At 43.2% G+C, this 22704-nt stretch overlaps 1 protein-coding gene across 1 annotated transcript in view; it reads left to right on the top strand.

The window, feature by feature from the left end:
- SMAD9 (SMAD family member 9) overlaps positions 1 to 22704 on the top strand; it is a gene marked incomplete at its 3' end in the record, with an annotated part of 35809 nt that overhangs the window by 9191 nt on the left and 3914 nt on the right. The window contains exons 2-6 of the mRNA XM_082304897.1: positions 5388 to 6014; positions 12370 to 12627; positions 15443 to 15580; positions 17274 to 17495; positions 21833 to 22089. Of these exons, the coding sequence (XP_082161023.1) occupies positions 5603 to 6014; positions 12370 to 12627; positions 15443 to 15580; positions 17274 to 17495; positions 21833 to 22089 (1287 nt within the window). The 5' untranslated portion in view covers positions 5388 to 5602. The remainder of the gene's footprint in view (positions 1 to 5387; positions 6015 to 12369; positions 12628 to 15442; positions 15581 to 17273; positions 17496 to 21832; positions 22090 to 22704) is intronic.

The following is a 22704-nucleotide window of genomic DNA, read 5'->3' as shown; positions in this document are numbered from 1 at the left end:
CAAATCAGGACTTGATTTCACTGAGAAAACTCACATGCTTCTCTCTTTCATAGTAGGTGGAAGTAACTGAATCAATGCTAGGTAAAAATAACTAACCAAGTGCATGTTCACAGCATTCCTCTTTACGTTGTTTGACTGAAATAATTTTCTCCCTTCCAATTCTGTTGTGATTTAGTCACCGAGCGGCAGACTTCCAGCTATAATTGTCTCACTACTCCATTTTCCAGCCGCATGCATCTCCAAGAACTGCACAGCTTATGTCTAGACGACCCTCTGAGAAATCTCCCTCTGTGGCCTTACTTAGCTGTTGCAGTGACACCGAGACTGATGATGTCAGCCGTTTTCAAGACTGATAGCCATGCCTCTCACGGCTCAGTTAGCCAAGGCAGGCACTCTGAGTGGAGGCAGTGTCTTGGAGCTTTATTCCAAGACCAGATACATACACACATCTGCATACATGTGCACTTACACACACGTGCACAGATATGCTTTTGAGGGAGGTTAGGCACTGTGCTTTTACACAGTTGTGTTTTAAGCCTGTTTTTGCCAGCATCTGTGCAGTTTTCCTCTTTGATTTCTGCATAACGCTTAGAGTGAAATGTAACGAGGACTGGTACAATTCCCCTGCTGTGCCCATGGGAATTGAATTAGAGGGGAACTTCATCAGCGTGTTGGCCTGCACAGACATTCTGCTGAGGGGTGATGTGAATCTTTCCCAATGCAGTGGATCCTTATTACATTAAGCAAAATCTAAATTTCCCAAAATCTTTCCATGGTGGAGGTGTCAGCATGCTGCCACATGAGACACAAAGGAGGGCATGTTTAATTTGCACAAGCTCTGGAACCCCTCTTACTGACTTCAGCAGGACCTAGCTCAGGTCAGGAATCAGCAAGCCCATGATGATGGTGTTTCATCTGTTTTCTGTGTTCTCGGTGTGTCAGGCTCTTTAGTAGCACAATGGAAATTACTGTAGTGGAGTTCCTGCAGGAACTCCGGGAAACTATTCCACTCCTCCTAACTTGAGGACTTATAGGCTAATTCTACACTGGGGGGTGAAAAATGGGTTTAGGAGTAGGAGAAAGTATCCCCGTCCCCTTCACTCCGTGTCCATGTTGCTGGGTCTTAGCCTGGCAGTCACTCAGACTTGAGGTGAGACTCATCTCACCCAGCATTAGCTGTATGCGGTGCCTGGTTTTGTTGATTTTTTCTAGGTGTTTACTTTTGGGTGTAATGGTTCATGCCATGTACATGCATGTTTTTATCAAGTACATATTTAGGGACTTGAGGGTGACTGGGTCAGATATGAGTGTCAACAATCTGGACATGTTTATGTGGCTCAGTAAATTCTACTGAAAGGCTGTTTTCTTACTAATAAATGAAACATGCCTGATACTGTTCTTGAGGCTCAGCTTGAGGCCAGCTGGGATGGAGAGGCTTGCTTCCATGCAATGGCTGTCTCACCCTTCAAAACAGGGTGGCTCTATGCAGACTTCTTCTGGTCCCTGCTAACTCCTGAACCATGCACAAGAGTTATTTGGGAGAGTGCTACTGGCACAGACCAAAGCCATTTCAGATACTGTGGTAATAATTTATGCTATAGATAATCAAGTTCCCACGCTCAGAAATGTTCCCCAGCACTAGTGTAGCCATAGCTAAGGTAGGCACCTTATGTTTAGGAAGAGTGGAGCAAGTGAACTGAAGCATTTCCAGTTCCACCTTCTCCTGCTCCTGCAGACCACAGAAACAAAAGGGTGGGTCCATGCTCACATGCCACATGTCTTCTGTCTCTCCCCTAAAGCAAGCTTCAAATCTTAGGCTAAACTTGGCAATGGAATAAAGATTTACAGCATGGAAGACTGACTATGCTTGGTCTTGACCAGTTACTCTACCTGACAGATAGACAAAGCCTTCCTTGTACTCCCAGAGGAGGGAATTGTGTTAGCGATGTACCCTGAATGATGCCTGACTCACACTGATGATAGTACATCATATTGTCACTGAGGGAGATAGAGGTGACCAGACCAGAACTCCCATCATGGTATGGCCCAGGGCTTGATACGTGTGGTGGGGTTATGGATCAAAACTGTAACGCTTCCCTCCCCTTGTGCCACTCTCAAGCGATGAGCATTGAGAAACATGATGGATCATCAGCACGGAAAATACATCAAACGTGGTTTTGAAACGTTTCAATGCTGGAAGTTTCCAGTTGAGTAGGCAAGTTGCCTGTTACAAAAGGCATACAGCTTAAGCAACTACTGTCCTGAAAGACTGTTAAAATTAAATTGTGAATTGACATCTCTATCATTACAGCCCTGGAGCTGAGTGTCTGCCTAGGTATTTCATAATGGAGTATCTAAGCCTAGCAAGACATGGCTTAGGCTGCTGAATAATATGCAGTATTATGTAATTTAATAACATTAAACTAGGATGTTCTGATAATAATATTATTTGAAAGCTGGTTAGTTTATTTAATACCATTTATATTTTGTATGTCAGTTGAATTCGGGGAAAAAAAGATTTTAGAAGAAAGTGGGGGGAGCACGGTAGGAAATTGTGCAATGTACTTATCTGAGCCTACATCACATGGTCTGCAAAGCATGGCTTTTGCTTTTATACACATAGTCTTGGCGGCTCTCCCACTAGCAACAATAGTGCTCAGACTCATACTGATGTCACTGTTGAGTTATTTAATTTGACTGAACAAGATTAATGTGTTTATTTAAAACCTTGGTCAAAATGGAAAAGAAAATCTCAGGGACAATACTTTTACGTGAACATGTACGTTTTCATATCTGATGATTGTAATGTTGCACTAACTTATCAGGGGCAGTTGTTTACACATGCTAACGCCTGGGAGACCCCCTCAGATAAGAAGTGTGAGCCATTTTCCCTCTCAGCCTGGAGCAGAGACTTCTACACCACTGCTGGTCCTGTGGGCTTTCATCCCAGGCTCTCCTCACTTCCTGCTGCTGCTTTCAGGGCTGATTCAGAGACATCCCAGCATTGTTTCATTTTCTCGGGTGAGGATGGGGTTGGTGCTGCCAAGTAATGACAGTAGTGTGGTGGTGGATCCTCCCCAAGTTCTCACCAGGGCAGCGAGGGACAGACACCTCCACTGCATGGGATGCCTAGATGGGGCTGGGGCTGGGCTCTATAGGCTGAGCCTGCTCCCACAAAGGCTGGAGACTGCCTGCCTAAGTTTTATCCACATTATGTTTTACAAACAGCTTGAGGGTTTTTTCCTGTGATAAATCATTCTGAACTTATTTCATTCTAACATGTACCCTCTAAGTGTTTGGAATAGACTTCAGTTTTGACTACGAGGCATTAGTAACTATCCAGTGAAATGCTCCAGGTCATTGGATTTTTACTAATACAGAGTAGGGAAAAAACCTGGAATCCGAAGCTTCTCTTTGCATTGTGAGAAAAGTCTGGGCAGTCCTGTAGAATCTATCATTGATTGCTGAATGGCACGAGTGAGGGGATTTCTGCCGTGCTCTCAAGACCCTCTCTTGACAGTTGAGGACAACTGGACATAGATTAATAATGTAGAAATTATATAAGCCAGAGCTCAATGCTGTGGTGGGTGCCTGAAGCAAGGTGTGCTTGCTCTTCCTTCCAGTTTTGTAGTCCCTCTGTTCATATTCTCATGCAGCCTTCTGTCCGCTGGTGCTTGAAATATGAATCTCCTGGGGGAATAGCAGCTGCTGCTGGGGCTTGTGACATGCCAAAGAATCACTTTCTCTGCCATGGCTTTCTCTGCCATGGGGCCAAGTGCTTCCATCTCCCTAGCTTGGTGGAAGGCATTTGGGAATTTGAGCCCCTACCCTCATCATTGGTGCTCTCATGGAAGAAGGGAAAAAGTTCCTTATGTTTATGTGTATCTGCATTTTTCAGGGTGCTGGGCATCTTAAAGGGTGACACAGTGGGGCAGAGGAATGGGCATGAGAACAAAACAGAAGGGCTGGGAGGAAAACAGCTCTAGGCAGTTATTGGTCCTCAGCAAACATTGCATGTTGTCTAAGAGGCTCTGATGCCCTGGGCCATGTGTGCTTACCCTGCAGCATGCTCCAGAGCTGTGTGGTGCTGAGCATATCAGACTATGCCGAGGAACCAGTCCTTGGGATTGGCCTCCTGTCTCAATATGTTGCACTTGTGCCTGCACTTGGTGTCCCCAAGTGCCCTTTGAACTCTTACAAGAGCTGTGCATTTAAGAAAACTGCAGAATAATATGGATTGTGAAGCGCTGCTGCTCCCAACACGGGACAATATGTCTCTGTTTCCTCAGTGGCTGTATATAAGCTGTGCTGAGTGTCCAGGCCTTTCCTGGTGGGGGGCAAGAAGGACCAAAGTCCTCCCGTTGGTGGAGTAGGGCAGTCATGGAGCTGCTTCTCTGGAGGCATCCATGTGGAAGCTGCCCCCACCTCCTGCTTTAAGTGCCCTCTGTATATTTCAGACCTTTGGACTTGGTATGCACAGGGGGTCTATAAAGCATATTTAAAGCAGTAAGTAGCTTGACATACAAGAACATTTTTCCTCAGAGTGCCAGTCAGTGAAAATATGTCATTTTCAGTTAAAATTAGACTGGCTCCAGCTACATTTAAAAAAAAAAAAGAGAGAAAGAAAAAAAAAAAGAAAAAAAAAAGAAAAACCCTCAAGAACTAAACTCTTTCTGTTGGGCTTTGTCAGATGTAGCAACTCCTAGCAGAAATAACTGAGGATCCATCCAGCACAAACTGTGTCCAAAAGCCTGTGATTTTCATCCAAAAAACTTTGAATTGTTGGAGAGACTGAAAGAGACTGGCTAGGCAAAGAAGGTTTTCTCTTGCATATGAGACAATGTAAATAAGCTTAGAGAATAGTGATAGATCTTTCAAAGGCACTAAATGAAATCTGTGAGTAGTTGAATTTTAAATTAATTTTGCAGTTAATATTTTACAACTCCTGACAGTTGAGTAAGATTGGAGAGGCAGAGAGGGAGTTGAAATCAGAAAAATATTCTACTCATTACTTCCATAAAATTTGATATTACAGATTTAATTTTGTACAAGATGCTTGAGCTGACCCTATAGCTACCAGCATAAAAAAATAAAGGTACATTTTCTTTTGTAGTGAATATAACCCTAACCCTTCGACAATTTGTGTAGTGCATTAAACTCACAAATTGAAGTGATAGGACACAATGCTTTCCAAGGTCCAACTCTAAAATGAGCATGGAGGGTAGTGGGGAGGAGAGGCTTGGACCCAAAATAAACAGCAAAAAACAAACAGAAAACCATTGAAAATTAAATACACATTTTGAATCATTTCTCTTTCAAAAGATTTTATTGAGGGAACAATGAAAGGAGTGTGTGAAGCCTAATGATGTATTGTGTTGTTATTCCAGGCTTCTTCAGCAGTTTCTTGATGTTTGGAAAGTTCTGAGACCCACCCTACTGGACTACTTGTAACCAGTGCCTAAGACTACAAAAACTTATGTGTGGAAGAACCTTTCCTTGAAGGAAGCATCCATCTCAGTATTGTGGAAACTCTGTGCAAGCCTTGCAAGGCAAGAGAGCGATTCGTGCTTCCATTGACGCTCGTGTGTAATCTCTGCTTCTTATGCACTCCAGCACCCCTATCAGTTCCTTGTTCTCCTTCACCAGCCCTGCAGTGAAAAGGCTGCTGGGCTGGAAACAAGGAGATGAAGAGGAAAAGTGGGCAGAAAAAGCTGTTGATTCCTTGGTGAAGAAGTTAAAGAAGAAAAAAGGCGCCATGGAAGAACTGGAAAGGGCTCTGAGCTGCCCGGGTCAGCCCAGTAAATGTGTCACAATCCCACGTTCCTTGGATGGGCGACTGCAGGTGTCTCACCGCAAGGGGCTTCCCCATGTCATATACTGCAGAGTGTGGCGCTGGCCTGATTTACAATCTCACCATGAGTTGAAACCACTGGAATGTTGTGAGTTCCCGTTTGGCTCAAAACAAAAAGAAGTGTGCATTAACCCCTACCATTACCGGCGGGTGGAAACCCCAGGTAATTATATCATCTGCAAATGATTCACATCTCTCTATTAGCTCTTGCACTGGCAGGTCTAGTCTTGGTGCATCCTACCAAGTTCTGCTCTGACATCCAAAAAGGCAGGCTCCACTGATGGAAGGGCCCTGGGTCTTTCCGTGCCTGGTAGCATCACAGCTCTGGCAGCCAGGAGTAAGCAGCGCCTTGCCTCGTGGGGTCCATGTCCCATTGGAACCCCCAGGGGCACCCGGATCTTGTCCAGGGTGCTGAAAGCGAGCTTCCTCTCCGTGGATGTGGGTGCTGGCTGCCCTCTGAACCCTCCTTTTGCAAACTGGTGTCCATTTGCGTGAAATCTAGGCACCATCCTAGACTTACCACCCTGGCTAGATTTATATCTCATTGTCTGAAAACACACAATTGACTCATTAATCCACAGGAAAAATGTATCATTAGCTCCCTCTTTAGAGTTGCAGTAAGATGGCTTATTTTGCTGTGGATATGAAACCAGGTCAGTTGATTCTTCCTAAAATGCCTGGTGGCTTGCCTTCAGTGGGATTTACTTACCTGAATGGATAGTTTATGTAAAACAAATCCCCCAGGTTGCCATAAAACTTTGAATTTTTCCACTGATGATCGTCTTTAGACTGGACTTGGTCAGCACTGAAAACTTATGACCTCACTGAAGGGTCATTTAATTGAGCTTTGTGTCAATGAAACAGCTGCTAGAAAATTATGGTGTTCAGTGTTGACTTCTGTAGGGATCTTAGAAAGCAGGGCTGGCAGAGATCTTGAGCAGTCATCCTGTTCTCCTCTGCCCCTACTCCTAAAACAAAACAAATTGCCAGGTACATTCCTGACAGATGTTTTTCTAATGAGCTCTAAAAATCCCATGTGATAGAGGCTCCACAACCTCCCCAGGCAAATTAATCTATTGCTTTGCTATCCTTATGGTTCAAAATGATTTCTAATGTCTAACCTAGCTCTCCCTTGCTGCCAAAAATCACAGTAATTTAATTTACTAATGGATACGGTTGGTAAGTGTATACTTATTATTCTGTGATTACTCTTTGTCTGGCATGAACTTTACTCTGAGGTGACATTAGGATCAGATAAGTGAACTGTGGGATGTTTCTTTTCACACAGATGAAATAAGGGAAAGACATTTGTTAACATTTGTTAAACAACAGGGGCTGCTCCCTTTTCTGATAGTCCTTCCACCGCAGCGGAGCTGTCATTTTGAAGTTGTATCTGAACTGCTGTAAACATTGTCACAACTAAAATTTTACAGCTGCAGTGAGTGGTGCTTGTTGTCAACAGTTTTCAGTGGAAAGAGATGATCTCCTGCCTTGCTAAAATAAACTCTTCAAGAATCTAAGAAAAGATGCTTATAAAATATCCCATTTTGTGTATCTTTGTCTTTGAAGGCTGCAGTCCTTAGTGTCTTCTCATTTCTTCTGGTGTAACTCCAGTGTAGTTAATGGAGTCTCCTCAGCGTGGTAGCTAACAGCACTGCACAGTGCTGTTTTCAGCCCCGGTCTTCTGATCTGTTCAGTACCAGCTAACGAACACTAGTACTGGGATAATCCAGCAGCTGCTAAATGACTGCCAAAGCTTGCTGTTCTGACCCTGAAACTCAGAAGGTTTCAGCTGTGAACATGTCTCTATCATTTGTTTGTGCAGCAGAGTGGCTGCATCTCTACTAGTAAATGAAACAGGGCCAAGGTGCAGCTCTGAGTATTGCTGAATTGGTAGCGTGCTCCGAGGCACAGCTTTGACCCATGCAGACTCGCATGGACTAGCAGTTCTCAGGGTGCAGGGGATAGCCCACAGGAGGGACTTTGGGCACTTGGGATGTGACAACCTTGTTTTGGAGGTGAAAGAGAGCGCAGCTGCAAGGACGCAAGCTGTGCTGAGCCAGTTCTCCCCAGGACCCGGGAATTGTTCTTGGGCTGTTGTATTCACCCCTACTGCTCTTCTTACAGGGGCAGCTTAGAAGCTAGGTGCCAGTCTGTTTAAACAACAGTCCTCTTTTAACTACAGGAAATCTTCTGCATCTTGGCTGTTGGTGATCTTAGGCTTATGTGAGATTCTCTGAATCTCATCCTCTGGAGCTAAAGAATCCACCCATGAAATTAGTCAGCAGTGCATTTCTTTAAAATCCACAAGCCAGTATTATTTTCATACAAATGTCCATCCTTTTGGGGCTCACTTTCCATCACTGCAATCTGTCTTGCTGACTCAACCACCCTGTGACCAGATCCGTTCACTTTTTTTTGGAATGAATGAGTTGTGTCAAAGATGGGAGGGCCTCATCCTTTCTTTAATGTCCTGGCAGATCCCTAGACCTCTTACTAGAGAGCAGCTTTAAGTTCTGGTCTGAGATTCGGGGGTTTCATTGCCTCTGCTGTGTCCTCAGACTGCCCAGCCACATCCTAGTCTATGCTGACCAATACTGCACAGATTATACATAGCTTTTATTGCTGCTGCCAGCGTCCGCAGCAGATTTCTTGTCAGCTCTGCTGAGCAGCAGGTGCCATTTAGAAAAAAGCAGCACATTTTTCCTCTATTTGTGCAACATCCCACTGCAGAGAGGGGTTAGGCCACCTAGCCTAAAGGAGATAAGTATGGTGGTTAGGCTCTGCTTCCCCCTTCATTGTTTTGCCTCGAAGAGCTTGTCAGAAGTCTGAATGGTCTGTTGTCAGGAGAAGCTGTAGTTTCAGAAAAAAATAAAAACTGCCTAAACATTTACCCTATTATTTTTATATTAAATCATTCATGTGTAGACAGTGCAAATTCTAGTGTGCACCATTGCTGTAGACAGCAGGAACCTAGATGAACTTTTGACTTAGACTAACTGATTGCTTTCATCAAGCCCGAGTGGGACTAACATGTGGTAGCCTTCCAATTGGAAGATCGCCTGATGGTCTTGCTGTTGGCCGGTGTTGTTCGGTGTTTGTTAATGGTCATGGGCATAGGGAACAGATGGATCTCACCGGAGAGTAAGTCTACAAAGGTAGAAAACTGCAAAGATGGGCTGATGTGTGAGAAATCACAGGGTGGATGTTGTACCTGGAATTAAACCGTGAGGCAGATAGATAGATAGTTTGCTTGTTAGCACCTGAAGTCGCAGGCTCTGGGCACAGCCACGTTTCCAGCAAGAACTGTTGCAGCTAAAGGGAACAGGAGAAAGCCTAGTGCAGGAAAGGCAGTGGCAGGACTTCGGACATGACCGTATTTGTCTTCAGTTGAACAAAGATCATCAACACTTGGGCATGCATAGAAGGAAGGATCCACCCCTGGCTCTTGGTGGAGAATAGCAGGTAGAAGAAAAGGACTCCATTGAGTAGAGACAACACAGGTAAATTATGAGGACAGACAGGTCCCAATGCACTCAGTCACTCAGTTTCGTGCCTCTGGTCACAGTTCCTTCAGAGCTGTTGAGCCCTGGAGAGTGACATCTGTTACCAAAAGAGCAAGGAGAACAAGGCCCTCTGGGGAATTTTTAGCCACAAACAAGAAAATCTCTGAATTCCTCACCACCACAGAGGCTTTAGCCCTCTAGGCAGCCACAGAGCAGTCAGCGGAAAGATTGAGTGAGGTAACAAAAACTGTACAGCAGAGCAGAAATTAAAAGTACCCTGGTCAGAGCTGGGAAGAAGTTCAAGGCTTGAAAATTCCTCTTGCTGACTCACTCAGGGCGAGTCAAAGGCTTTTCCTGGCAAGTGCTGTTCACACATCCAGATTCTCAGCTTTCATTTAGAGAAGGAGTTGCATTGAGTTCTCACAGGGCTGAAGAAAGCCGCTTCCTTAGTGGTGGTACCCGCAGCAAGGTGCCAACCTCCCAACGGTGCACGGCATTGCTGTAGCCCAGCTGTCCCTTGCTCAGCACCTCTGCTGGGTGCAAAGGGATGACTGGTTCCCCGTTTTCTAGGGCTGCTGGTCAGAGCTGGCTGAGCAGCAGCAGACTTGGCAAGCATCATACCAGTTTCATGGAGCAGCAGAGGAAAACTCCAGAAGCAGCAGCAGCAGCTGACAGCCTGGAGCTGCTCACAAGAGCATGGGAGGGGAGGGATCCAGCTCACCAAAACCACATCTGCAGTGGTGGTGCTGGCCTTGTCCCAATGTAGAGCAGATGAACTGAGTACTAAAAGAGTCTGTTTCTCTCCACTGGCTATGAAGATATCCATGGGGAACTGGGCAGTGCATGTCAGATGTGAATACCTGTATTGTCTGTATGAGTCCCACCTGGGGAGTCTAGGAAATCCATAAAGCTAAAGAAGCAGTAAAGAAGCAGAAATACCTTTCTCTACCAAAGGGCTTTAGAGGGTGGCAACAAAATCTTCATCCCACAGGTAAGGGCATACCAGAGGCAGAAGGAAAGAAAGTAGTCTCCAGAGCACCATCTTTGTGCTGGCCAGAAGCTAATTAGAAATGCGTTGGTCCAGGGAAGTGTCTACGTGTAGTCTGTTAACAGGTATCCCAGTGCCTGTGTTTCCAGTCAGGTAAGAAGATAACTTCTGCAGTGAACCCCCTGTCATCAATGCAATATTTTGTGTGTTTTTGGGGCTCAGTTCTTCTGGCAAATTCCCAAATGGTATATGCCAGTGGGTGGGCAGGAGCATGGTTTAACCCTGCCCCGGGTGCAACATAGTTCTACATGAAGCAAGAAGCTGTAAATCTGTCATTGGTACCAGACGCTGGTCCTCCTCCTCCTGCTTAAACTGCCTCAGCTCTCTGAGCAATCAATGTGCACTGAGGCTGCACTCCAAGGAGGGTGTTCCTACAGCCTCTTCTCATGCACATATTTTGCATTATCTATATATTATTTGCTCTATAGCAATTATTCAACTCTTTCATTATGCTGCATAAATGAGAGTTCACTGTAATTAAAAGGTGTTAGCTAAACTACCTAAAAAGAATTGGCCTTACCTAGAGAGAGCTTTTGGGCCCAAACAATATGTTAAAACACGTTCAAAACATATATTCCTGTCAGCATTTATAACCAAGAGTGCACACTGCTATTTGTTTCCATAAGCTAGTAAGGATAGACTGAAAGATTACATGCTGCTGGGTTTTAGGCCAGAGGAACTCTGGACACTAGGTCAATCAATACAAGCCTGCTGAACTGTTCCCGGTGTTGGGACAATTCATCCTTGTCACAATAACTCAAATTGCCTCCTTATCTTCTCTGGTGGCTTTTAGATCTGCACAATAGCAACTGGGGATTCATTCCCCCTACTTGTTTTTACAGCCTTAACTAAGACAATTAGGCACTACATGAGCTAGTAACTAATAGAGATATCTTTGGGTACATGCATCTCCTGTTTTAGGTGCCGTTCTCCCCTCAAGGACTACGGGAGACCCAGTTAAAGCCTCAAGTTGAACTCCCATATGCAGAACTATTTAGCAAGCCTCTTTGTGTTCCAGCCTAGGGGCTGCATCTTCATAGGTAACTCACTAGTTGGGTTTTCTAAAGTGTTTTGACTCCAGTTCTGCTCTTGCTCCTGATTATGTCAGAAGCCAGAATAATTTGGGTCAACTTTAGGTTTCTCAATGCAGCAATGCTGTTAACAGCATGGACAGTATGAGATGTAAGTGAAGAGAGTTTGTGGAGATGATATCTTCTATTAGACCAATTTTTACATAGATTAATTTGGATTTCAGTTTTCTGACCTGCGTTTTTCATGTCTTAACTACAAACCATTGACATTTGCCTCCTCATGCTAGATCTTTTCTAACTATATTGCAAGAGCTAAATTAATATTGCTGCAGTATTTGAATTGCCATTTCCATTTCCTTTTAAAGATCCCACTGTCTGGCTGGCAGCATTTTCAAGTACCTGAAAAGCTTTTAAATTTGGTGTCTAGCTTCTGGTCCATGCTTCCTTTTGCCCATCTGTAAAACACTGGTAGTAAAATATGCACTGTATTGCAGAGCACTATTAATAGTTATTAAACTTGGCTGTGGTTTTGGCAAATCCTGGGGATAATATTTAGCAAACTCCTGACATGTTCAGTCTTTCAGGAAGGAAGGAATAAGTAATTTTGAGAGGGAGAAATGTGCCACTTGCATTTCTGTAAGAGGGATGTGTGCGCATGCTGTACCTATGAATTTTATGGTACCTTGCTCAAGTGAGGAATTAGTCCATATTTTGCATATGGAATTGCTGCACCTGGCTGCAAATCTGGAAAAAAAGGTCCAAGAATCAGCTTTTGATTCTTGTTTTTGGACAGTTTTGTTGCCCTTCAATGAATTGTATATAGACAGCAATATTTGGGCAGCATGGAATATGCCTCTTTTTAACTTACAAAGAGATATACTTTCAAGAGTGCAGTTTTAACCAGATTTTTTCTGTTCCTGTTTTTATTTTCAGTCCTACCTCCTGTACTCGTTCCAAGACACAGTGAGTTTAACCCTCACCTCAGCCTACTCGCCAAGTTTCGAAACACTTCTCTGCACAGCGAGCCACTGATGCCGCACAATGCCACCTATCCTGATTCTTTCCAGCATCCTCCATGCACCCCTTTTCCATCATCACCCAGCCACATGTTCTCCCAGTCACCTAACAGCATCAGCTACCCCAACTCACCAGGAAGCTCTTCTGGACCAGGAAGTCCCTATCAGCTCACGGGTAAGAATGAGCTTTCAGACATCCCGACTGAGGCGGTTGAGGTTCTTGCCGGGGCCTGGGGTCAGGTGCCAATTCTGTGTGTTTCCCCCAGGCTGTAGCTGCAGATTGAAATGTGATTTCTTGTGACCGTGTCTTAGTATTGTCTCCCAGTCCTTGTGACAGATGCTCAAGGGACTAAGAACTGTAGTCATCCCACTCCTAGAAGTGCCTACATTCATGATTACTGTAAGGGGAAAGTTGAGGAGAGGAGCCAGGCCACCTTCTGCCTAAAGCTGCCCATCCAAGCTTCAAATACAATCCATGGAAAAGAGCACTTGCAACACCTAAGTTAGGCACCTCTAACAGAGATGGTCAGGGTAGGGACCTTTAGAAACTCCATCAAGAGAGACAGGATAAAATGGGGACATTGGTACACAGCAATATTTTTTAATGTATAGTGATTCCACTGACTGTATAAACTTCAGAAAATTAAGGTGTTAAACAATCTGGCCCAACACTTGGTGAAGCCACCAGGCAAATTCCTATGACTTTGGAACGTGTTTCATCAGCTCCACAGTTCTGATGTCAGCAGGGTTATGTCACCCAGATTGTTTGCGTCGTGAACTCCTTACTTAGTACTGCTCTAATTACCTGAGAATTTAACTATGCTTTTGCTGTTAAATATACCAAGGTGTCATGCAACACAGCTGAGAGCTAGCTGTAATATCAAAACATGGCTCAGATTCACTTCTGTACTTTGTTGTAACTCTCAAGTAGTTTCAATGATCTCAACTTTTTCACAAGGATGAATTCAGGTCAGAATCTTGTAGCGTAATGTTTTAATGTCTCAACTACAAAGCATTTAAATTCATGTCCTTAATGATATGCCTATTTTGATTTTAAGTGCAAGAAAGGTGTTTATTTTTACAAGGTATTTGTAGTATTTGAACTTCCTTTTAAGCTGGACACTTTCAATACAGTGTGATGTTTTTCCTTCCCTCTCCATGCATTGAATGGACCTTCATTCATTTCTTCTCTAGATCTATACTTCAGATTAAATCATGTTTAGCAACATCGAAACATTTCAGCAAGTAGTAGGACTTGTTTGTCTTCTCCCATCTTTTTCTTTCACCTCTTTGTAACCAAGCTGGATTCAGTGGAGCTGGTCCTGACAGGTAAATCAGGCCTATTCCAACTATGTAATGACTCTTGACTCGTGCATTTAACTGAACTTGGGACCTTGCAAAGCTACTTAAAAATGGAAGTGGCTCAACCTGAGCTTCAGTATATCACAGCACATGGCATGCTGATAAGCATAATTTGCCTGTGTAACAATCAGGGATGGAAGACTATCTATCTAAAGCAAACTGGAGTCACATCAAGAACCTTGAGTGGGATTGGTGTGACCAAATATAGATGTTAACAATGCATATTTCTACATCTCGTGTAATTGTCTATACCCTCTCTGTAATCAGTGGAGAAAAACAGGGACTCCTAGAACAAGTTTCATTGCATCTTAAGGTATATGTCTAAAGTAGCTGAGATGCACTGTGTCTGCAGTGCCTGCTTTTCTTTAGTGGGTATAAGGACAGTTTATGGTGAGTAGCTTAGGTGTAGACATCAAAAATACCTGTATAACCACACTGTATTCCTTTCTGTGACTTGTATTCTCTTCCACTCTTTCTTGGCTTTGTTTTACTATTCTAGCATGTTGCATTTTCTGTGGGAGGGTTATATCATCTATATGTTAGAAATATTATATAGCGTATGAAATTCCTAAATCCTGAACGATGCTTAAATAGAATAACATTCCTGTGCAGTATTTACTTGGAAGATTCAGTGATTGTCTTATGCGACAGTCTGCATTTATCCACTCTGGGTGAAGTTGCTTTGTTCTGAGGGCCAGCCAACAGACCCCGAACACAAGAGGAAATTTCAACCTGAAACCAAGTTAAACCCTGATCTTCTTAAAGAAACCCTTAGTCCTGCAAGCTTGTATACGGCTATAATTTACACATAAGCCCACTGAGTTTCTGCTCAAATGAGTAAAACTGCATACTTTTAGTGCTTATGCAGTGAACGTCAGCATTTTCTAATATGAAAATGAGGTCCCTTTTTCTTTGGCTTTCTAAAGAACTCTGTTCTTCTTGAGAATCCCCACTATAGTCACCTTCTGTTTTCTAGCTTACTGTGCCATAAATGAAACAAATCAGGAGCTGGGCAGGTTGTGAGTTGATACTTTTTCTCCATATTTTTTCATCACATCCATTTCTCTTTGATGGGAGACTGAACAAACCAGAAGAGGGCCAGCCTTCCCTTGCAGGACAAATCTGGAGGGAGTTTTACGAAGTCTGGTTTTAGAGTATAAAGGCTTTGTGTAGGCTTTTTCTATAGCCTGTGAAGAAAGAGAGCTTTCTCCCAGAGGATCAATTAAAGTTAGCTTCTGCTCTTAAATCATCGTCTTCAAGTTTTACATTTGGGAGAGAGGTCTGGAACTGAAGGATCAAACTGCGTTTCTTTCTTAGGGTAACAACTCGTACTAACAGAGAGCTTGACTGGACACTGGTCTAGGCCTGAGGCACTGTTGTGACTGTCTCTCTCTCTTTCAAGTGCAGCATGTCCAACATGAGAGCCGTTCCTTCCTGTCCTCCCTGAACATGTAATGGTCTTGATCTGGAGACTGAAGGGGGGTCAGGTTCAGATTTGTGCTCTGTTTCCAGAGCTAAACAATGCTCAATAAGTGCTAAGTACTCACTAGGAAAAGCAGGAGAGCACTTACCAATGTATTGATTTAAGTGTCTTTTTTTTCTTTTCTTTCTTTCCTTCTTTCTAATAGTGGAAACTCCACCCCCGCCTTACCACGCAAGAGAACCTCCAGGAAACCACAATGGGCGGTCAATGGATGCAATAGCTGAAAGTCAGCTAGTGCTATCTTTGCCCAATGGAGGTAAATCTGCCGATGGAGAAGCTGAAAGTAAATAACCATTTGTACTATTCTTCAAAGAAAAACTGTTAAGTTAAAAAATTGTTATGTGAACAAGAAGGTTCAGTGATCTATAATAATAGGTTTCAGACAGTTTTAGAGTAAGGCTGCTATTTGCATCCACGGACTATTACATTTAGAAAGCTGTTAATGAAAGCAAACATTGTTATCTACATTGTAAAGACAAAGATATCAAATCAAGAATGGTGAGGCAATATAACACAAAAGAGCACTATCAATATCAGAACTGATTTCTTTATCACCTTCAGTCCTGGGTTTCAAGTACTTTAAAGCCTTGTAGTTGGGATCTTTCTTACTGCCATCTTTGTATTAATGTTACATTACTGGCTGGCTAGAAAAGAAAAGGACATGTTCTAATGAAATACAAAGAGATTTTTACAGAAGGCCAAACTCTTTGTCCTCATGTAAGAATGCTTTAGTGGGAAAGGGCATAGGTGGTCAGACTAGAAGGGACTATTATCCTCCTTGCTCCTCTCAAAGCAACTTCATGACCTCTCCAGCATGGTCTCCACTACCTCCAGACTAGTAATGGCAGGTTATGCCTCCACCATTTGAAGACCATTGCTGCAGAGCAGCAAGGGGAATTGGAGTTCTTCTTCTGGGTTTTCCTTTGGCTGCCTGCTACTGCAAAGGAAAAATCACCATTGTTCTTTTAGTCCAGCATATTGTAGTCCTAAACAAATGTCCTTTATGGCATGAGGACTGAACACTGTGCACACGTGTGCACATTAAAAAAATAACGCCATCCTTCTGAAACAGTGAGGAGCATGTATGCATCACAGAACTGGAGCAGAAGGAAGATGAAAGTGATAGTGCTAATTACAGATGGCCAGATAATAACTAGTTATCAGACACCAATACTTTTAAATAAATTGTCAAGATACTTTAATCTCTTTACCATAGTTTACCATTCGTGATCACTTCCCTGGTGAATATTAGTTGGAAGTTTATTAGAAGTTACGCACAGAGGTGCTCTGGGGACAGGGGGTCTCACGTGCCTGTGGTGGGCAGGCAGGATAAGATTTCCCACTAATTCCTGTGGGATGAATGAGGCTCAGAGTTTCTGTTACATTTTTGAGTCTTTCTCTGATTCTGAGTTAGAAAACCTGGGCAAAGGTAGATCCAAAAGAAATGACCTTGCTGACATTTCTGCTTACGGTCCCACATGGAAGCGGAAAGCCCTAAAGCATGCAAAAAATTGAGAGGAGTGATTGATTACTTCTGAACTTCAGAGTTTGGTATTAGGCTGAGGGCTTGGCTCAGTTTTGACTTGCTTTGAGCCCATCTGTCATCCCTAGCTCCTGCTGGTGTGCAGAGCAGATGTGTCCCTTACTATTTTCAGTGTAGAGATTGGGCCCCAGTTCAGCAAGGAATGTCAGCATGTGCTTAATTTAATGCAGTGGAGTTATCACTTTTAAGAACAAATGGGACTCCTCAGTGGCTTAGAGTTAAGCTGGTATACCAGCCCTTTGCATGTTTGGGACTTCAGTCATAAAATTAAGAAGAAACAGAAGCTGCTGTTGAGATAAAGCCTGACATAAGTGACTGTTTAGATGAAGAGACAGCAGAGGGGAGTGGGAGGGAGGGAGGAAAGAAAACAGAGAATGATTGTTTAAAAAATATTACTGAGACCTAAGCAGCTGATTAATTTTATTTCCTACAGATTTTCGGCCTGTTTGCTATGAGGAACCTCAACACTGGTGCTCAGTTGCCTACTATGAACTCAACAACCGGGTAGGGGAGACTTTCCAGGCTTCCTCTCGAAGTATCCTTATAGATGGATTTACAGATCCCTCAAATAACAAAAACAGGTTCTGCCTAGGACTGCTCTCAAATGTAAACCGCAACTCTACTATAGAAAACACCAGGAGACACATAGGAAAAGGTAAGAGGAAATCCCTTCTCATTGGGAATATTCAGAGCTTGAAAGAACCGTGCATTGCATTAACAAACCTAGCTGATTTGTCAGATGTGCTTGTATTAAAACCAAAGCTCTGAGATTACTTCTGAAATAGAAGAAAAGCAGCTGATTCTTTTCTGACTGGATAACAATCAGCAGAGTAGCTCCTTACAAAAGCTATTTACTTGGCCAGTGAAGAGAAAAATGTTGTTTATAGTTGTGTGTTCTAATTTAGCAGTATGTATTTTCATTTTATTTATTAGAGCTTCTGGCAACTGGGAATATTGCCATTGAAATGCCACTAAAAGGATAATTGCTGGTGCCTCAGGGCTGGTTCTCCTACCACCAAATAACAAAGGGAGATGGATGAAACACTTAGTAGTTGAGTTATTTAGCTGAGGAACTCTACCAGAGTTGCCTTTGTAGCTTTTTCCCCCCTACCAGTCTGATTTCTTGCCTTGTCAACTTCTCGCCAGTAAAACTAAGTCTTGGATTCTCCCTCCAGCAGTTCGGCTTGTATGCTCCACTTCTGGTGTACATATACCCTGTGCACACAGGAGCATATGCTGCTGGTGACAAGGATGAGGAGACCACACCTGGACATGCGTGGCTGCATACACTCCATCCCAGCTCACTAGGGCTGTGTAGGGCCCGATATTCTACCAGAACTTACTGTTGTTTGTGGCGGTGAGTCAGAAGCCCTGTACTGGCCACTTCTCTGTGCAGATGAAGGTTTGCCTGTTCTGGTATATCCAGTCTAGACTCATTATCTTGCCAACTCAGCCTCTCACCAGTAGCTGCCTGGGAATGGATTTCCCACTGGGCTAATTAACTCTAATTGTTCCACTCCTATTATCTTGTCAACCTCACCTCATTTCCCAGGCCTAGAGCAGTATTTTAATTGGCTCTTGATAGTCTAGTGTTGAATGACTGAATACAAGGAAGCTCAGGCATAAATATGACATAGTTTTTACAAACAACAGTGAACCTGAAGGCTAGCACAGGAGATGTTGTACTTAGCTCTTGCACTTTTCTCTGGAAGAGAAAGCACTTGTGTTGCAGATGCACTGTGCGAAGCCAGTGTGATGCTACAAGTGTCTGTCATAGTAGTTTGTTGTGAGGGCTGGAAATAAGTTGTACGTCTAGTTCTAACTTACTCAGAAAATAAAGCAAAGCTTCTCTATCAGCATAAGCTGTCAGAGGGGTGTAGATCAAAGCTGAGCCTGGCCCTATAAGAAGAATGACAAAAGATCCCGGTCAAAGCTGTCATTTGAAGTTGTTACATCCTGTGACTTTCTGCCCCAAAAAAGGAAGAGACAGAACAGGAAGAAAATGAGGTAAATGCTAATAGTTCTCATCCATTCAAATCTGAAGATCTGTCTTCATTGATTAAAAGTCCTTTAAAGTCTTACACTAGGAATCTGCCCAAGGGAAGGGAGCAGGTTGCCCAGAGAGGAGCTTAGTATATCAGAGATCCTTAATTTTACTGCTCTTCCTTGTTTATGCAAATCTTAAAAAAACATGTTCAAGTGGGATAGAAGAGGCACCAGTACAGGCCTGCAGAAGAGCACAGAGCAGCTCCAAAAGTGTGCAGTTCAAAGGCATGCTGGACAGATGAAAGCTACTGAAATGGATACAATTGTCACATGTTAACAGGGGAGAAAAAAGAATGAGTAAACAAGATTATCTCAGTAGGATAAGGATATGTGATTGAATTGTCATCTAGTGTATCAGCGTGAAACGGTTTCCTGGAAATACCACATCAAAGCTAAAAACAATCCAGAACACAATGCAACATCCAGTAGCAATTGGACCTGTTTCAGCAGTCAGACTTCAAGGACAGAAAGGGGACTTCTGATCAGAGTCTCAAAGAGACATGGATGCTTGGAGACTGCTGAATTTCCAGTTTCTGCAGAGAGCAATGAAATCCCACTAAAACATGGACCCTTGATTTGGTCTTCTACAAATATGTATTCAGCTGCTTGGCTTCCTTGAGGGTGCTTGTCTCTGGCAGCTGAATGCCAGAAGAATGGAAGTACACACTGACATTTCATTGCTGCTGTATCTATTGCTTTTAAAAAGTCCAGAGGAAAAAGCAAATTGTAGCCTCTGCTTTCAGAAGTGACTTTGGTGGTTTTGTTATCGTAGTACACAGTTTGGGCAATGCCTTTGAAAGCATTCATTTTTTTCAGAAGTTGGGTTACTCAATATACTCTGAAAATCCAGCCTTTAATTTTTTTCACCTTAGCACCCAGAAGTGTAGTCACCCTAAATCAGTAGCCACACCTGAAGATTTGAAATGTGAGGAACATTTATGTCCTTATTCTTCTCTCCCTACCCTGTGTTCTCACTCTGTCTGTTTATTTCAGAAAGTTATATGGACTCCATCAAGGTCAGCTAGGACCTTTGTGTTTTCAGTCCTTCCCTTTTGTCTGTCTTCCACCGATGGGAAAGGAGACATAGGTCCAGTACGAGCAGTCATAATGTGCAGCACCCCATAATGTCTGGTGCCGTTGGACTGGAGCTGACAAGCGGTCTGATGGAGCTGTCATCTCACCCGTGTTCCCAGTGCAATACTGGAGTGTGCTCTGAGCCACACCCCCCCGCCACTCACATTTAATTTGAGATCTCGTGGGTGCATAGAAGTAAAAGTCAAGTGATGGCTTGAAGACAGACTTTAAGGTTCCCACCTGAGTCACCCTGGAAGTCTATGGGAGAGTGTATTTTTCCCAGATTCCTTTCCCACTCAACCTGCTTTTCCCCGAGCCTTTCCCACTTCTGTTTAGAGGTTGGTTTTGTCCTAAGGATGTGCTGCTGTCCCTTGCTGTCATGACCACAGAATGATGAACAGACTGGGAATATGTAACCAGTCTTTTTTGTATGAAAGACAACAGGAATAAAACTAATTACAACTGAATTATTAAAGCATAGTTATCACTAACTTCACAGGCAGTCCACTGAGACTCTGTGAACACCTGCATTTGTGTGTAATGCTTTGAATGCCATACCTGGGAATAGAGAGGAGGATTTTATTTTTATTTAGTGGTGGTTTTTATGAGAACAAAGAACTGAGTTCTTCCACCTCTCTTGGCCATGGGAGGGGTTCATCTCACCTAATCGAGCCATGGGAAGGGTGAATGTCTAAGCATCTTCACAGGATGACTCGGCCCCCTTCAGGGTGTGGTTTCATGCTCACGTTTAAGCAGTCTGGGTCCCCATTGCACCCTTGCACTGATGAAGATCTCATTGCAAATAAATCTTCTTTTGTTTTGTTTTGTTTGTTTTTAAGTTTATTAGCTGGTTCAATCCCCCAGTCTGGATGGCTGCCCGGTCCCCAGCCATTGCTGCCAGCATGAAAGCAGGTGTGGGAAGAAGCAGCAGGGGCAGGGAGCGAGAGAGCCTTTTCAGCACCTGCACAGACTTCCATCAGTTTAAGCTGGCTGTGAGCCTGCGCTCTGTAGTGGATGGAGTGAATTATCTGGTCACAGTGCCTCTCATCATCATCTGTCAGCTAGAGAAGGCATCTATGCAATTAGCTTACACAAGATCACTAACTTTAAGATTGCTGAATTGGGCTAAGATAAATTCTCTCACCAATTTAGGTATATTTTCATGCAAGTAGACATCCTGGGGGGACCAGAGTCTTCGAATGGATAGAAATGCTTCCATCTTCATTTCCCCAAGGCATGGTAAAAATTTGAGAGTTGGTGTTGGTAACTCACTCAGGCACTGAAAAGTCCAGAAGGAAATCAGTTATTCTCTTGCTAAAGGTCACTTTGAACAGGATCTGATGAGTAAGTCATGTCATGTAAATGCAAATACATGGTTCTGATGTGGTGGATAAAGCAAAATACAGAAAAGCTATTTTAAGTGCACACCGTGCTGTGTTTGAACTGCATGAGATAGGATCCTGTAGTAAAAAAAATAGCGTGCAATGAAGTGGGTCTTGGTCAGCGTGCATGTGCTCAACAGTGAAAATACATTTAGATGTGTGATGCATGACAGATTCGTCAGGTCTTTGATAGTTTTGATCCATGCTTTGTATATGGTTGACATAGGTTTGATGTTTATGTGTGTGTATATGTATGTGTATGTGTGTCTTGTCATAAAGTACTATGCTGTTGGGTTAAAGAAGTAAACCAACCTTCACTGAGAAACAAAGAAAAACATCATATGCCAAGACTTTTCTCCTAGACCAGTACTTCAAATAGTGTTTATTACAATTTCCTCTTAATGTTGGTGGGTCCATTGTACAGAATTACCGGTGTAAAGTGTGTTGCGAACAATAGAGAAACAATACACATTATTTTCTCTTTTTCAAGGTGTTCATCTTTACTACGTCGGGGGGGAAGTTTATGCTGAATGTGTCAGTGACAGCAGTATTTTTGTGCAAAGCCGCAACTGTAACTACCAGCATGGTTTCCACCCAGCTACTGTCTGCAAGATCCCCAGTGGCTGCAGCCTCAAGATCTTCAACAACCAGCTCTTCGCCCAGCTGCTTGCCCAGTCAGTCAATCATGGTTTTGAAGTGGTGTATGAGCTGACCAAGATGTGTACTATTCGAATGAGCTTTGTTAAAGTAAGGATTCTTTGTTTTCTCTTGCATTTCTGAAAAGGCAAATCCCATCACTTGCTAGCTTTGGTGCAAAACTAGACCTCATAAAATCCTTCCCAAGTGGGTATTTAGACACCCAACTTGCAATAGCAAATCAGACTGCCTGTTTTCCAGTATTGCCTTAAACTTCTAGGTGCTTAAAATCAGTAGCTTTTGTGGTCAACCTGGAAATGTCTTAGATTCCAAAAATTAGGTATTATATAGGCTTTTTGTGCAAAAAAACCTGAGATTGAATGATGTTCCCCCACTGATTGCATAAAGAGCTCTAACTTAGAGGAGCTTAGCAACATGTAAATGTTGTAGCATATATCTTAGGCAGTTGTGATGTCTCCTATCGTTACTGGTTTGCAATAGAGCTTGGTAGAGCCATGGATCTGAAAAGAATGTCCTTATGTGTCTAATTTACAGTCTCACCATTACTATAGACTGGTATGTATGGTCTCAGTCAAGAAACACTGGGTCCTCCTTCAGCCCCCACTGAGCTTCCTGGGAATTGTTGTTTGCCACCTGTCTGATCCCTGGCAAGAGATTGTCTTAATTTCTGATGACATTCAGTCTGGCCAGCCAGAGTACCAGAAG

This window comes from Platalea leucorodia, assembly GCF_965183815.1.
Source record: "Platalea leucorodia genome assembly, chromosome: 2".
In the NCBI taxonomy this organism is placed as follows: domain Eukaryota; kingdom Metazoa; phylum Chordata; class Aves; order Pelecaniformes; family Threskiornithidae; genus Platalea; species Platalea leucorodia.
This window is presented reverse-complemented; position numbering and strand designations above follow the sequence as displayed.